The sequence below is a fragment of the Saimiri boliviensis genome, chromosome 8 (assembly GCF_048565385.1).
Source record: "Saimiri boliviensis isolate mSaiBol1 chromosome 8, mSaiBol1.pri, whole genome shotgun sequence".
Lineage (NCBI taxonomy): Eukaryota > Metazoa > Chordata > Mammalia > Primates > Cebidae > Saimiri > Saimiri boliviensis.
Window position 1 is genome coordinate 8,930,671 of NC_133456.1, and position 16,674 is coordinate 8,947,344.

Here is a 16,674-nt window from a genome sequence, read left to right on the forward strand (position 1 = left end):
GAAGATATCATTTGTAGGGATTTAGGCAGCAAGTGGTGATCACATCTGCTCTGTGAAAAGCTCTCTATGGGAAGCAGTAGGGGAGGCAGGGAGACCCAGGAAGGGGCAGTTGCAGTTGTCCAGGTGGGAGAGGGTTGTTCAGACTGGAGATCTCTCAGAGCCCTTTCTCCAGGAACCTCTCTCTGACCCTCTACCCACCCCAGACTCATTGGGAGGATACATCAAGTGGTCATCATGAGGTATAATCAGAGGATCCCAAAGATGCCTGGCTCAGCTGAAGACAAACTTGAGCACTCATGAAAATAGGAACTGGATTACTCAATTGTACCCCCGGATCCTGGCCCAGGGTATTGTGTTTATCTGCCGAATTGATGGATGGGTATGTGGGTGGATGGGTGGATGAACTGATGGATGGATGGATGGATGGATGGATGGATGGATGGATGGACAAATGGAGAGATGGACAGATGGTAGGATGGATGGGTGGAAGGATGCATAGTTGGATAATGAATAGGTAGCTGAGGGATGAATGGATGAATGGACAGATGGTAGGAGAGATGGATGGAGAGGTTGGGTTGATGGGTGGATGCATGGTGGAGGGATAGACGGATGAGTGGATGTGTGGGTGAACAGAAGGTCAAATGGTGAATGGGTGGGTGGGTGAATGGATGGATGGGTGGGTGAATGGTGGGTAGAGGGATGGATAGATGGAAGGGTGGCTGACATCCCCATTTAGATGTGGGCTGTGTCTGTCCTGGAGTATTATCTACTTGTAAAGATCCTGATTGGAGCTCCTGAGCCAGGACCATTTATTTATCTTATGCCTTTCCTGGACTGAAATGCATTTAACCCTTCCTGACTTCTCAGAGCCCCTTTCCTTCAGAGTTCTTTTTTCCCCAAGCTGTCATACATTTGACTCCCTAAAGTTCCAGTCCAACCAACTCTGTCTCTCAGCTGTGCCAGTTGAGAGGCCCAAGAAAGTTGCCTTCCTGCTAGCCATCCCCTTGTTTGAGCTGCTGTGGGTCCCAATTGCCTGTTCCCTGAAGAAGAGGCTCATGAAGGCATGTAGAGGCTGGCAACTGTCTGGTCTCCACCTTGGACTTTATTTTCCCAGCCCCTCCCACAGGCCCTTCTCTGTGCCCATGTTCCAGATGCCACAAAAGCTGGACCAGCCATCCCAACAGGAGCTGGCGTGTCTACTCAAAACAGGCTGGGGATGATGTAGTCGGTGTGGACACCATCAATCAGCCCTTGCCCATTGTTATGGATGAACCAGCAGACAACCTTCATGCCAACGCTGGCATCCTTTCTGTAGTCTTTCTGGGAGCCCCTGGAGAAAGAAGAGAGATGCTGCAGTACACAGGGTGGGTAAGATGGCTGCTAGGCTCGTGGACCTGAGGTTGAAAAAGGGTCAGAAGTTGGCAATTCTGACAGCCTAGAATTGTTTGGTCAAGAATCAGGTCACATGATTTATCTTTCTAGGAAGCCAAGTTTGGGCTTTTTCATGATTAGGAAGAGTCTGGTGGGGGGGGCCAAGACCTCAAAGGGAAACAAGGATACCCCACAAAAGACAAAAGCCCACCAGGCTAATGTGCCTGGGCAGAGAGGACTCCTTCCTCCTCTCGTTGCTGAGCAGGTGAGGGTGTTGGAGAAGTCTCCTCACCTGGTGACAGTCAGCTGATGGTTCTTCACCACCAGTGTGGCATCTGACTTTGTGGGGTCAGAGCCTGGGCGGATGTCAGACACTTTAAAGTCAAAGGGTTGGAAGAATTGCCCTGGAACAAAAATATTCACACTGTCAGCACCTCGCCATTGCCACAGGTCATGTGGCCACTGGCCTTTGAGGGTTGATGCAAAGGCTGAATGGGGCATCGTGAGCTGGGTACAGGGTGGCTAGGAAGGCCTTGTGTATGTCTTTCTCATGCTGCTCTCAGGCCTGAACAGCCTGCAGTTTGAACATTTCATACCCAGCAGCCCATGCGTCTGTGCTGACATCCGGTGACTGTCCACCACATAGAAGCCTAGAAAGTCACGGTGGACTGGATGTTTCTTCCACACCTGGTGTAGGACGACCACAAAGGTAACCCCATCTCCAAAGGAGACCACCATGTTCTTCTTCTTGTTGATCATCACGGACAGCCTACGAGAGGAGGCCAGAAAGGGGCTGTGGGGCCCAGGAGCTGTGACACTGGGCATCAGACTCAAGGGCATCTTGGAGGGGCCTCCTCTGTACATGGCATCCGAGGGCCCACGGACTCCAGAAACTATCTCAGGGGCGTTGGAAAGAGGATGCCTCATGCACACTGTCTGCCTCCCGTGAGTAGCAAGTGGGAAAGGGAGGGCTGGCCTGTGAGTCTGGAGGCCTGCGGTCCAGCCCTGGCTCAGCCACTGACTCCTCCATGACATTGGGCAGGCTCCACACCTTTCCTGAGGCTCAGTGGGAGGCTCTGGGGGATCTGAAGACAGGAGAGCAAGGAAGACAAGAGCAGCCACAGAAGAGGCAAATGGGAGCCATTATCACCTGACGCCTTCACCCAACCAGCCCAACTGCCCAGCTACCAATTCTGGCTCTGATGGGCCTCTAGGTTTGGTTGGTGGCCACCGTGGTCACCCTCCCCTGTGGCAGGAGACTGAATTCTGGGGCCTCTGATATTTCCTGTGAGCCCCATGGATCTCCTGTCCTGGGATTTGTTCAAATCCCTCAAGAGCCTCCTTAGACCCTCAGCGTGTAGGCCACCTTGGAGACCTTGTGGGAACCTTACCCATCCTGCGTGACTGTGACTGTGTCCAGCCAGCTGAAAGTGCTCGGCACGGCCCTGTTCCATAGGGTGATCTTCTCCGTCGTCACCTCCACCTGGACGTCCATCTGAGCATTGGCAATGCCCAGTTTTCCAAAGTAAGTCTTTCTGGTCTTGGAGTCAGGGCTGCCTCTCTTGTCGCCAATTATCTGCCCATTAACTGTGAGGCCTGCCAGAGGGATGGGGCAGGGAGAGAGACCAGCGAGAACTTCTGAGTCTAGATTGCCTTTAGGGATGTGCCTTCCCCTTCAACTAGGCTGAGTGAGGGGCAGCAGAGTGGGGGCAACAGAGAGAGACCAGGACTTCAGAGCCCAAGCCTGTTCCTTCCTAGACATGCTAGGTTTGGGTCACGCTGGGACACTGTGGCTCTGCCCCTTGCCTGAGCCAGGGAGTGTTCTTCAGGGAAAAACTGTTCCCCAGACATAGGCTGGGTCCTACCCCAGACCTAGGCGGCCTGTTCACTTTAATCACCTCCCAAGAGCAGTGGCGTGTGGGGGCTGTGCAAGCCTGTGGACCTGGGCACTCGCCTCTCCCAGGGGTTTCTCTACATGTGAAGACGATTCCTTACTGGGCAGAGTGAGAACCTGATCCATGTGCCCACCTGGGGGGACCCAAGCCCTCCCAGGAAGAGCCACTGGCCCTGGCCCTGGCCCTGGCCCTAGCCCACAAGCCTCACCTGTGACGGGGTCCTGAATAAGGCGCAGCACTGTGCCTGGGTCTTCGTCGATGTTGAAGCAGAGGGCGTCGTCTTTCTCCGGAACTTGGATGATGAAGTGGGGGTCTCCATCCACTGGTGACACATTAGAGAAGGGGCTGGCTCCCGGGGCCTCTCACAATACCTGGATCCTTCCCCAGCCTCCTGGCCTCTGTGGGCTGGACTCCAAGAGAGGCAGGAGCACGTGCCCAGGCTCCTGAGCCTTCCCCAGGAGCAGCCAGGGACTCACCATAGTAGTAGGGGTTTTGAGGAGGCTGGTAGCTGGCTGCGGATGCAAAGGGAGGAGGAGCTGAGCTAAGCAAGCTCAGGGAGGTGCCCAGCCCCCACTGGAGTTCAGCTTGTGCCCCTCCCTTTCCCTCTCCCTAATGCCATTACCCTCCCACCCCTCAGTCTCCTCAGGACACATTGTCCATCTGCCTGTCCTGGAGAGCTGAGTGAGTAGCCACCTCGGAGGGGCACATGGCAGGGGCAGGCTCTGGGCAGTGGACAGCAGGGCAGCGGCCAGCATGTACTCACTCAGGTAGCTCATGGCGGGGCTCACCGGTATGGCTGAAAAGAAGCCAAAGGGCAGCCATGAGCAGGATCTAGGGGTTCCTTCTCCCCCAGCCCCGTGCCTTCTGCCTGTCTTAGTGTTGCTATGCCCCAGAGGGACCCCAACACTGGCAGATAGAGGTGGAGATGTGACCCCAAAGCTTAGGCTTTAGAAATGGGGCACATCCAGGGAGGTCCTTTATGGGACTAGTGGCAAGGGGAGTGTGGTTCCCATGCTGGGGCAGGGCATTTTGATGTGGCTGAAATACAAGCCATTAAGTCATCAGCTTCTCTCTCTTGAGTAATGCTCACAGCATACGCCTGCCCCACCCCTGGGCTCCCCACCCGCTAGTTGGGATGAGTGAGGCTCACCGCTGTTACTTCCCACACTTACACACACACGTACACGCACACGCACACGCACTGGTACATGTCCAAACATGCCCCACTTATAGACGGAAGTGGGGCAGGCCAGGCCAGTAGGGGTTGGAGGGCCCTGCCTAGAGGCAGGGAGTCTGTGAGGTTCCAATTTTGTGGTGAGAGAGGCACAGAGGACTGTGATCCCCAGCAATCCCAGCATGGGCATTGGGGCCAGACTGTCTTGGCTTAAGTGCCAGCTTGGCCGTCTACTGAGTCTGTGAGCAAATAGACTGAGCAAATTAACCCCCTGTGCCTCCATTTCCCCATTGTAAAATGGGGATCACAAAAGGACCGTCTTGGAGGATTGCTATGGGATCAATGGAGTGTAAGTGGCTGACATGCTAACTGGCTCATTTTTGCAGGTCACAGATACTATCATACTGATTGTCTCTCCTTGGGCAGGGGAAGCCACCCCCAAATAACTTACAGGGATCCTCAGGCTCAGGGAGGGTCAGAGTCATGATTTGGAAATAGGGCTGGGCCTCAGTCCAGGTGTCCCAACTGTGCCCCTGTGGCTGGGGGTCCTATCTTGCTTGGAAAGGCCTCCTCAATTCTCTCTTGTCTCCTTTCCATAATCCCCACCCGGTGGCTGGCTAAAGCTTACCTTCTGCATCTGCAGGTGCAGCGAGGGAGGAAGAGGAGAAATGCATTAGAAGCCAAAGAGCACTGGTGAGCAGGGACCAGAGCTGGCTGCTTGGCCAAGCGGCCCAGGTCTTGGGCCTCCCAGCAGCCAGCTGTTCCCCCATTGGGTGTCCCCTGGAACTAGGAGTTCCTGGAAGCCAGAGGCCTGGCCTGGCTGGACCCAGCAATTTGCCTCCCGTGTCTCCCAATGCCATCCCTCCCCCACCACACACAGACCCTGTGCCCAATGGCAGTGGGCATTTGGGACCCCCTATTGAGTAGGGCAGTCTGGGGTCTGGTTGAGGGGTCCCAGCCTCCAACTCTCAGGGACTCTTCCCCTGACAATCTCCAGGTGCCTGTTAGCGTGCTCCAGGGCTGGCTTTCATGTTGGAAGTGCTGCTTCTTGTCTAACTGAGCCCCTCCATGCTGCAGCCTCAGCCCTTTTCCTTGAAAGGTCCCCTGGGCAGTGTGTCCCCTTTACTTACGTCCCTTTAGAGGTACAGAGGCTCCCATTCACCCCGTACCCCACTGTCCATGCTGACTGTTTCATGCTCCACCCCGCTTTCCCCAGCCCTGCTTCGGCAGATCTGGGTCTCTCCAGCCCAGCCCACCCCTCCACTGGACACCCAGGGAGGGTGCCCAGCTCAGGGTCCTAGAGGGAGGCCTCCAGGTTGCAGCCTCCATCCCTACCCCCACCTTCCCCAGGCTTGTCGGCGATGGCCCGCTCATCCTCATTGTCCTCAGGCTTGGTCACCACCATGGAGGTCAATGGAGTCACAAAGTGATACTTGAGGGACAGGTCCAGGGCCTGGGCCGTGAGGTTCTCCTTCTCCTCGCCATGGGCCTTCTTGCTGTGAGGAGGGGCCATTCAGGAGGGCAACACAGAGAGCAGTGCCCTGCTTTCCTCCCGCTGTGCTGGCTCCAGAACCAAGCCAGGAGCGCTGGACGCAGCTGGGGATCTCCGCTCCACCTTCCCCATTGTGGGTCCCCCAGGGTACAGCCCAGTTGGGCTCAGAGAAGACTGGCTCACAGCTCCCTGGGGCATGTGGACAAGCCTTGTTTCCTTGTTGGGCCTTGGTTTCCCCACCCATAAAACAGCGGCCGGCCAGGCGTGGTGGCTAACGCCTGTAATGCCAGCACTTTGGGAGGCTGGGCGGGGGGAGTTGAATCACCTGAAGTCAGGAATTCGAGACCAGCCTGGCCAACATGGTGAAACCCCATCTCTACTAAAAACAAAAGTTAGCTGGACATGGTGGCAGGTGCCTGTAATGCCAGCTACTCAGAAGGCTGAGGCAGGAGAATCGCTTGAACCCAGGAGGCAGAGGTTGCAGTGAGCCAAGATCGCACCATTGCGCTCCAGCCTGGGCGACAGAGGGACACCCCCTCTCAAAAATAAATAAGTAAATTAGGGGCAACAGCAGCCACTCACAATGATGTCCACGTGTGGAGAGCTCAGCCTGTGCCAGATTGTATACTAGAGGCTTCACAGGCTAATCCCACCCACATGAACACTGACGCCCTCAGTGGGCCCAGCTCTACCCTCTGGGACCTGAGGGCTGGGACCCCAGCCTTCAGTTCCACTCAGCTTCACCAGCCCTGGGCCTCGCCTGGTGTGGGGAGCAGGATGCTGAGGCCCCCCCGCCTCAGGGCACTCCTAGGCTGCTGGCACGGGGCTTGCCCGCTTGAGCCTTGGGGACAACAGGATGAGGAGTGGTGGCCTGGGTTCCTTACAGACGGCTCTGCAGACAGGTCCTTGGCTGGGCCAAGAAGAGGGCCGGACCGCTGGGCCTGCGTGTGGGGGTGCCCGTCCCTGTGTGTGGCTGGGTCTTCCTCCTGGGCTCCGTCGGAGCACAGCTGAGGTGGGCACAGGTTGGGGCTGGGCCCTGCTCACCGCTTCTCCAGCAGCTGCTCGATGGTGAGGTAGGCCCAGAGCCGCTCGATGTAATCCCCGAAGATGTAGTCCCGCTCCTGCAGGGCCTTCTCCATCTCCTTCATGTCCACCTCCTCTGTGAAGGTCAGGTCGTTGGTGGCCTGGGGTGGGGATGGAAGGAGGGAAGGGACTAGAGGCCTGGGTGGGCCAGGTTCAGGGGCCATCACTCCTGGACCCTCAGGAGGCCAGAGCTCTGCCACTGCTGATACCCCATCCCCAGGACACTTCTAGGCACCGGCCCCACTCACCCCATGGCCCTTTACATCTGCTTTAAAGCTGTTCATGTCTTCATCCACCAGGCGCCCGGCCACCACGATCTCAGAGCCATCGTAGAAGTGCTGGTAAGTGTTCTGGGTGAGGTCCAGGATGGCGTTCTCAGGGTACCCCACCTCCACACCCGTCAGCAGTGGGTTGGCCACCTCCTCATAGAAGCCCTGAAGTTCGGACAGGGCCGGTCATCCCAGGCCCCTGGGCAGGCTCCCACAATGCTGCAGCTGGCCATCCGTGTCCCAGAGCTGGGCCCATCCTGGCTTCTCATGGTCACTCTGCCTGTACCTGACTGCATCCTTCAGTCTGTGGGGGCCTCACCCACCCCCTGCTCCCAGGTAGACACGAGGAAGACTAGATCTAAAGAAATGGCAGTTTCAGAAGTATTTGCCTATTTAAAAGAAGAATATTAAAGGACAGCGTTCTTGGCACAAAGGAAGTATTTAAGGAATGTCTGTTGGAATGAAAGCAGGAAGGAGAGAAGGAAGAAAGCAGAGGCAGATGAGAAGGTGACAGGGACAGGAGCGCAGAGATCCAGAGACAGAGGAGGAAAGGGATGGGGTGGTTGCCCTGCAGAGGTGGAGATGCCGTTACCTGCCTAGAGAAGGAACAGAATTGCCAGATTCAGCAAATACAGAGACAGGACATGCAGCCAAATTGAGGATCAGATGAACAATGAATACTTCTTTAGTACAGGTATGTGTGTGATGGGTTGGATAGTGTGCTCCTAAAGTTCAGCCTTATTTGAAAATCGGGTCTCCAAAATAAAGTCATTAGTGTTGGCCCTAATCCAATAGGACTGACGTCCTTGTAAAAAGGGGAATTGGACACAGACCTACAGAGGGAAGACATGGCACAGACACAGGGAGCAGACAGCCACTGACAAGCCATGGAGAAAAGGAAAGAGCCCAAAACAGGTCTTCTCTCGTAGCACTTAGAAGGAACCAACCCGCTGCCACATGTGTCTGGGACGTACTTGTTACAGCAGCCGCAGGACACCAGCGCAATGTCCTCTGCAATATTCGAGGCATACTTAAACGCTACAAAAATGCAGTCTTTATCAGAAACTCATATTTAACCACACATCCTGTGTTTGCTATGATAATCCTACTGAAGAAGCAGGCCTGTTGTGTAGCCCAAGGACAAGATCAGAGTCTTTATTGACGGGTAAGAGCTAGAGGAGGATTTTGACCCAAGGGGAAGCTCTTCCTCATAACTAAAACGGTCACCGTATGCATCAGCTGTCTGCGGAGGTAGTGAGTGCCTAATGTCAGAAGTGTGCAAGATGAGGCATACCTGCAGCTGCAAATCAGCATCGGAGTCCTCATAAATGCGCCGGGCAAACCCTTGGTTCTCCAGGGCCATGTTCTCCAGGAAGTTGTAATTCAGATTGTTGCCAAAACCCAGGTTATATAAGGGGAACTTGCCCCCGATGGCATTCCGCACATTCTCTTGGATTTTTTCGGGTCTGCTCTCACCTGTTGGAGAAGGGGGTATTCACATTCCAGCCCCAGCCTCAGAGCCAGTCTAGACCAGCTCTATCTGGGGAGACCTGACTTGTGCACATGCAGAGCTGGTAGAATCACAACTATGAGCCCTTGTGGGGCAGGTGGTGGAGAACCCTGGCAGAGGGAGGCAGGACCCTGCCCTCAAGGGGCTCCCAGACCACAGGGAACCCTGGGAAGAACTGCCCCTGGTTTTTAATGAGCCAGCTACAGAGCCAGGAGCAGCCGCCAAACTCTCCAGCCCTGGTCCAGAGCCACACCCACGCTCCTCACCAACATTGGCATCCCCATCGGTCAGCATGATGACGATGGAGGTGCTCCTCTCCGGGACCCTGTGCTCCTCTCGGGCCTTGTTCAGCATACCGATGCCCCTCAGCAGCCCATCGTTGATGTTGGTCACTGGGACACAAACAGACAGTACCGTGGGAGGGTGTCCTCAGGGTGCCTGTGTGCAGAGAGGCTGGAGCAGAGGAGCTGGGACAGCCAGCCCCACTCATGTGCCCAAGGACACTATCTGGCAGCCCATGGTGGTACTCAGCAAATAATGAATGAACCAGCACATGAACAAACAACTTGGCTGGGCGCGGTGGCTCATGTCTGTAATCCCAGCACTTTGGGAGGCTGAGGCGGGTGGATCACAAGGTCTGGAGTTCAAGACCATCCTGGCCAACCTGGTGAAGCCCCGTCTCTACTTAAAAATACAAAAATGAGCTGGGCATGGTGGTAAGCACCCATAGTTCCAGCTACTTGGGAGGCTGAGGCCGAAGAATCGCTTGAACCTGGGAGGCAGAGGTTGCAGTTAGCTGAGATTGGGCCACTGCACTCCAGCCTGGGCTACAGAGTGAGACTCCATCTAAAAAAAGCAAAACCTTACACATTCAAATGGGGATGAAATGGTTTCCAGAAGACTAAAAGCACATGGTGATTGTAAAAGCTCTTTGTCAAAGTGTTGAATGGACTCCCAGCCCCTCTTGCTGGGTTGAGGGGAGCAGTGTAGACATTGTGTCATTTTCCATATAAAACAGGGCCAAGAAGATGGGTTCTCTATGGCCTTATCTCGCTGGGACTTGTGGGATACCAGGATCATGGATTAGAAACAGAAAGAATGAGTTTCCCTGGACCACAGAGAGGACAGCTGATACCGTGTCTCCAAGCCTGAGGACCATCCATTGCCATCTCTACCCCAGCTCAGATCTGCAGGGCCTGAGACCAGCAGAGTCCCTGCCCTGAGATGGGGGATGCAGGCTGCTCAGGGACAGAGGGAGGAGCCGCTAGGAGGCGCGTGGGCTCCGCCTCTGCTCTTACTTCCTCGATCATCAATGCTCTTCACAAACGTCTTGGCCTCCTGGAGGTTCTCAGGTGTGGCTTGGACTAAGTGCTCTTTCCATGTGGACACATCTCCACTGAACAGGATGAAATTCAGATAGTCTTCCTCTTTCATGTCTTCCAGGATTCTGAGAAGGGCTTCCTTTGTCTGGAGGAAAGAGAGAGAGACAAAGAGTTAGGAGAAGCCGCAGCAGAGTGATGGCCCTTCTCAGCTCCGTAGGTGGTGCAGCCCTGCCATCTGCACCAGCGAGCCCGCCTGAGGCTTGCCACAGAAGAGGGCAGAGGCCGTGAGCCTTCTCTTATCCTGTCCCCTTTCTCCTCATTCACCACAAGTATCAGCTTTTTCCACTTAAAAAAAATATATCCTCTACCCCTCACTCCACCGAGTCCTGGCCGTGCCACTGGCGCTGAGTACCTGCTCTAATTTCCGACCAGCCATGGAGCCGCTGACGTCAATCACGAAGGCCACGCTCTTAGGCACCACTGGAAGGCCTTGAGGTGCAAAGAAGTGCACGAAGTAGCCATTGACTATCTGGAGAGAGGAGAGAAGGCCAGAGTCCTTTTAGCAACCACAGTGACTATTCTTACAGGTAGAAGCCAGACATTTACCAGCCCAAGAAAAAGACATTCCTATCCCACCCTCTACAGGGTGCTGCACCAGGCTCTGGGCCATCAGCTGTCCCATGTCCTGTAGGAAAACAGCCTTGGGCTGAGGGCCCAGGGTGATGGCACTAGATGCAGCTGCAGCCCCTCCCCCTCCAGCCCTCGCCCCGCCATGATGGTGAACCGGCCAGCCCAGGTACCTGCACGTTGCCCGGAGATTCTCTGTTCACGTCGTAGGTGATGGTGAAATCTCCATTGAGGAGGGAGTCTGTACAGGTTGGGCATGAACGCTGTTGGTCTAAGCTGGGCTTGAAGGACACATGGCCCTGAGGGACGGAGATGAAAGACCTTACTCAGCTCGGCCAGGGCCTGCCCACCCGCAGACCTCAGCCCCAGGGAGCAGAGGGGCAGCCTCACAGGGAGGAGCCCTTAGCGGGGCAGAGGCTAGCAAGAGCTGGAGGCCTGGGCAGCCCTGCCCGCCTGGTGTGCTCTGCAGCTCCCAGGACTGGCTCACCGGAGGGCACCGTTTACCACGCTCCAGCCCTTCCAAGCACCACTTTCACCCTTGGAGATCAGGGCTCCTGGCGAGGCAGGGGCCTTGTCTGATTCAGCTTCCATCTCCCTTTTTCTTGGCCTCACACACCCCTTAGCCCAGCCTATCTTGGAGCTCAGCACTGAGAAGCTGCTTTAGGGAAGGGAGTTTTGCACCATTAAAAGGAATTTCTTGGCCGGGCGCGGTGGCTCAAGCCTGTAATCCCAGCACTTTGGGAGGCCGAGGCGGGTGGATCACGAGGTCAAGAGATCGAGACCATCCTGGTCAACATGGTGAAACCCCGTCTCTACTAATGGTGCAAAAAATTAGCTGAGCATGGTGGCGCGTGCCTGTAATCCCAGCTACTCAGGAGGCTGAGGCAGGAGAATTGCCCGAACCCAGGAGGCGGAGGTTGCGGTGAGCCAAGATCGCGCCATTGCACTCCAGCCTGGGTAACAAGAGCGAAACTCTGTCTCAAAAAAAAAAAAAAAAAGGAATTTCTTGTGGGTGGTTCGGAATGTTGGTGTGTGGGTGCCAAGAGGAGGGGAGGGAGAAAGGAGGACAGTGGGGAGGAAGAGGGGCCCCGGACAGCACGTGGCCCTGCAGGAACCCGCAGTCCTCTCAGGGTGTGCCTCTCAGGCCTCGCCCCAGAAGTCCTGGATGACTGGTTTGTTGTTTGTATAAACATGTATTCACCCACTGTCCACCGCCAGTAAGGCCCCTGGGACAGCTGGGGGCCTTGGGGACTGGAGCCAAGCACCCAGCACCAAGAATGGAGTTCCCTTTCATCTTTCACTCCTTATTGTGGAGTCAGTAGATCTAAATGACTCTGTTGGGCCTCAGCCTCCTGACCTGTAAAACAGGGAAGATAAGCTCTGCCCTATCCATTTCCCAAGGGCGAAGGGGACCAGGCTTTGTAAATGGCTTCTCTGGCAGGTCGTTGTCAGTGGGGCAAGGAAGAAGGTGGTGGTTGTAGATTGATCCCCCAATTCCAACTGCTTGCAGCAGCTAAGCCCTGGGCTGCAGGCTTGTGCTTCTGGGGTCAGTGTTCCTGTCCCTTGCCCCACCAGGTCTGAGAGGCATCGACACCACCTTTTTCCCCGAGAAGGACTTGGTGAGGGCGCTTCCCAGGAGTTCGTTGGTGATGAATGAGGCCTCCGCGTCCAGCATGCTGATTCCCTGAGGCTCAAAGATGTCTGCCTCGATCTGAAATGGCCAAAGTAAGGAGATGTCACTCAGTGCCTGCAGAGGCCAGCTCCCAGAACAAGGCCAATGGGAATGAGATGGGTCTGTGGTGAGGCAGGGACCCTCTAGGACCGTGCTGAGGGCTAAGTCTGGAGTCTCCCACCAGGAAAGTGACCAGAGGGGCTTGGAGAAGAGCATGCCGATGCCGAGGCGTTACCACCGCCTGCCGTATGTGCCTGAAATTCTACCACTGACGCTCCTTTGGCTTTCAGCTTTGAGGTTGGAAAAATGCCCATGTGCCCAGTTACAAGCCTTACAGAGGCACTTGCTGGTGTTGCCCTCGAGGGCCCAGCACCGAATCTGCCTCTGCCAAGTCCGTCCCAGCCTCTTCCCCTCAGCCCCAGGTGCTGTGGCGAGAACCACTGTAATTCCTCCAGCCTTCCCAGCCAGGGGTGGGGATGCAGTGGGGCAGAGCTCTTGCATCTTTGACCCCCATCGGAGTCTGTCCCATGGGCCGGTCCCTGCACCGCGCTGCCGTCCCCCCAGGGCTGCAGGGGCAGTGGATTACCTCGAAGTGTTTGACCAGTTGCTTGGGCTGGATCTTGAGGTACATCTCATACTTGCCCTTGTGCCTCTTCAGCAGCTCCTCGTAGGTCAGCTCGAAGGTGACTTTGCTGCCTGCAGCCACGTTGACTGAGACTGTGAACTTCTCCAGCTTCCTCCCAGAGGCCCTGAACAGGGTACAAGATGGTGACTCCCTCAAAGACTGCAGGAGCTCACCCTTGCTCCACCCTCGGCCCCAGGCCCAGTCCTTTGGCAAGGGAGGTCCCTAGCCATCCAGAGCCTCGCTTGCCTCAGCCATGACATGGGATAATGGCAAAATTATGGGCACATTCTGCTCTAACAATAATAATAGCTATTGTTGTTTACAGCCCTGAAGGCCCTGGGAGTCCGCGCTCACTTGACCAAGCCGGCAGTCTTGCCCTGGGACACGGCCTTTTCGTACTGCTTCTTAGCAGCTTCCTTCTCCTTGACATTCCCCGGGTAGGTAACGCCGTCGATGGTCCTGCAGGGACAGAGAGTTGGGGGTTGAGGGGATTACACTGGGTCAGACGCCCCCACCCCCCACCCCAAGCCCCGAGCCAGCACCATGGCGGTACCCACAAGGTGAAGTTAGTGATGAAGGCCGTCTTGGGCAGCTCCACATCAAAGGAGACCTCCTTGGCCTTGTCTGCACGGTTGACGGCTCTCGTGGTGACAACATTGTGAGCAAAACGGGAGGTGACCTTGGAGTTGATTATGGTACTGTAGACCTCGATACCATCGGTCACCTTTGGGGAGGTAGGTGGGGAATCAGCCAGATGGGGACCCTGGAGGACCAGGTCTGCAGCCCAGCCGCCTCTCTTGCAAATTCCTTTTCAGGCTCTGAGGCCCCTGCCTGGCACACAACCCTCATCCTCCCACAGTCTGCCACGCTGGAAGCCTTGGTGGCGTCCCCAGTCCCCACATGCTGGAGGCCACCATTATTCGGATGCTTGTCTTGCCTCCTCAGCTCTGTGCCCTGTTTACACACCACTGCAGCCAGCGAGAGCTTGCCCTCCCGCATCCAGGCATCCTGCGCTCCAGCCACATCCGGACGCTGGCCCTGAAGCACCTGCCCCGGCTCTTCCTGCTCATCCTGCACACCTCACATGCCCTCAGGCTCACAGCCCAGCCTGCCTCCTGGGTCCTTAGGTAATTGCCTGATTCTCTCTCCCAAAGAGGAACTGATCTGTGCCAAGGGAAGTCTCCAGACCCCCTCTTTCCAAAAGGGGTGATGGACTGCGAGAGGCTCTAGGGAGGTGTCCCGGCCCCTCCTACTAGGGATATTCAGATGCTTCATGAAGGTGTGGCAGAGCCGCTTCACAGAGGCAGGTGCCAGCAAGTGCTCAGGAAGTGTCTGGAAGGGAGGGATGCCTGTGGGGGGCTACTTCCTGCGAGTTTGGAGGGGTCGTGGTTCTACGTCGCTCTTTCCCAGGAGTCCTGCGCTGTTGAGGGCTGCCGGGGCAGGGGGCCATAAACTGTTTGCTAGCTGTGAGGAGTCTGCTGTTATGTCCCACGCCTTCAGCAGTTGGGCAACCAGCTCCATCCTGCCCTACCCCACTCGGCCCCACCCCTGGTGAAAGTTCTCACCCCTTCCGGGAGGCTCCGTTTCTGCAAAAACAAAAACAAACAGAGGAATCAGGCCAAGGCCAGCGCCAAGGCCACAGGGCTTGGGAGGCTCTGGGCTGAGACCAGGGGTTCAGTGGCACCCTGCTCCACACACATCTGAGTGCCCTCAGACATAGGACCCTCCCAGAGCCACCTGTTAGAGTAGGAAGAACTCTGAATAGATGGGGAAACTGAGGTACAGAGAGGGGCAGGTCTCCAGGTTACCCAGGAGAGCAGGGCGGGGGAACTCACCCCAGGGCTCTCTTCACACCCCACGTACCCCACCTCATCCTGTCTCCCATTCTGCCTTTCCCTGGCCCCAGGGCCCTTTAGGCCTCCTTCCAGAGCACCCTTGCCCCCCACACCCAACAGGGCTCAACGCAGCGTTTTGAAGAAGCCACACTCATCTGAGACTTGGACCTTCATTGCCCCTCAGTGAAACAAGCAGTTCATAGTGTGTTGCTATTTTGACAGATGGGGAAACTGAGGCCCAGGGAGTTTTAAGAGCCTTTCCAGGGGTAGAGAGCAGGTTAGCATAGGCCTTAGCTGGAGCCAAGTATTCCCAGTATCCACACTGCTCCCAGCAGCTCAGCACCCAGCCCTCTCCCTCCTCTTCACCCCACTCAGAGGCTTGCCCAGCATGGTGCCTTTGCCTTCTGCCCATTCCACACCAAGCCCCAGATGGCAAAGAGGGGGCAGACTCACCCCAAGCAGCCGGAAGGGGCTTCTCGGAAAGCCAGAGGCTGCCAAGCCGGAGAACAGAGCCAAGATGAGACAGGGCCACCACGCAGATGCCATCGCTGAGCACCCAGGCCTGGCTCACACTCCTTATATGAACAAGTCCGGTGTTTTCCAAACAGGGTCAGTGACCCGCAGCGGGGGTAGGAGGAGTGGAGGCGGGAGGGGCCTCCGTGAGGCTGGGCATGGGTGGGAATACGGGTCCCTTGATGTATGTGTCTGAAGAGGGCCCAGTGGCTCTGGCCAACAGTGTTGGGGCTTCATTCTTGAGGGACCAGGGGACTTGGAGGAGTTCCCTGGAAACACGGAAGCTGTGTGTCAACAAATGGGCCCTGGGACGCCTTGTGTGGGTGATGGAGATGGGGTGTGGAGTTGCATTTGGAGCAAAGGGCGCCTCCGCATTGTTGCCTCTTGTCCCCACCACTGGCACAGCCTCTGTCTGTCCTCCTGGATTGCAGCCCCTCCCTTCTCAAGGCAGCCAGGGCATGAAACCAGAGTCACCTGCAGGCTCAGACCTCCACAGTGGTGCCCCTCACTACCCTGCTATGTTCCCCAGGGCCCCAGGGACCGGACACACGATGGTCCCTGCAGCCCAGCTCTCCCTGCTACCTGGCCGCAGCTTGCTTTGCTGAGCTTACTGTCTTGCACCAGCACAGCCTCCCGTTCTGCACATGGGACGTCTTCATCTCCCTGCCAGCCCCAGTGCCTCTCCCCGTGGAGCCTTCCCCGGCCACCCCCTAGAGGACTATGGGACATCCCTGCTCCAAGCCCCAAGCCCTCTGAGGGTCTGCTTTGTTTACCTTGTGCTCAGGTCTGCCTGCCCCCTCTGGGCCCAGAGCTCTCGGGGGCTGGGCCATGTCATATTTCCCTCTGTGTTTCCAGGGCCAGCCAGGGGCTGGGCTGCCCTCAGCCTTTTGGGGAATCATTGCCCTAAAAGCCTCTAGTGAGGCTGGACTCCAGCTTCCAGAACGACAGAGCTTTAGAGGCAGAACCTGGGCTCTCTCAGTGGGGGCTGGGACCTCTGGAGCCACACCAGGACCCCACCTACCTAGCCCCTTCAGGGTAGCCGTTGCATGCCCACCATACCCATGGCTTCTCTGAGCCAAGCTCACCCTGTGACCCTCCCACTGGGCAGCCCACTACTGCATGCAGTAGACAAGGATGGCTGGGTTCAGGACAGCTGATTTATGGGGTATGCAGTGGCCTCAGCTGAAAGCTCTGGTGCTGACTGGGAGATGTGCAGAGAGAGTTGTTTGGAGCAGAGGCACCTAGAAGGCAGCAGGCAGATGCCATGGGGCAGCGGAAGCCCAAAG

General features: G+C 56.5%; 1 protein-coding gene and 1 long non-coding RNA gene across 2 annotated transcripts; one reads left to right on the plus strand and one right to left on the minus strand.

Annotated features, from left to right (window-relative positions):
* Positions 1-1,082: 1,082 nt before the first annotated feature.
* Positions 1,083-15,452, minus strand: ITIH3 (inter-alpha-trypsin inhibitor heavy chain 3). Its single transcript, XM_003936570.4, has 22 exons — positions 15,329-15,452; positions 14,606-14,626; positions 13,598-13,764; positions 13,395-13,499; positions 13,002-13,164; positions 12,341-12,454; positions 10,917-11,042; positions 10,529-10,645; positions 10,093-10,261; positions 9,061-9,186; positions 8,579-8,760; positions 7,264-7,449; positions 6,977-7,116; positions 5,782-5,936; positions 5,069-5,077; positions 4,030-4,062; positions 3,743-3,778; positions 3,475-3,588; positions 2,763-2,967; positions 1,968-2,140; positions 1,664-1,775; positions 1,083-1,330 (listed from the first exon to the last, which is right to left on the minus strand). Exons 1-22 carry the CDS (start codon positions 15,419-15,421, stop codon positions 1,201-1,203), a joined length of 2,676 nt encoding a protein of 891 aa, XP_003936619.2. The 5' UTR covers positions 15,422-15,452; the 3' UTR covers positions 1,083-1,200.
* Positions 2,100-13,037, plus strand: LOC141585320 (uncharacterized). Its single transcript, XR_012518711.1, has 3 exons — positions 2,100-2,316; positions 2,414-12,468; positions 12,600-13,037. It is a non-coding gene; the product is annotated as an uncharacterized LOC141585320 (long non-coding RNA).
* Positions 15,453-16,674: the final 1,222 nt, after the last annotated feature.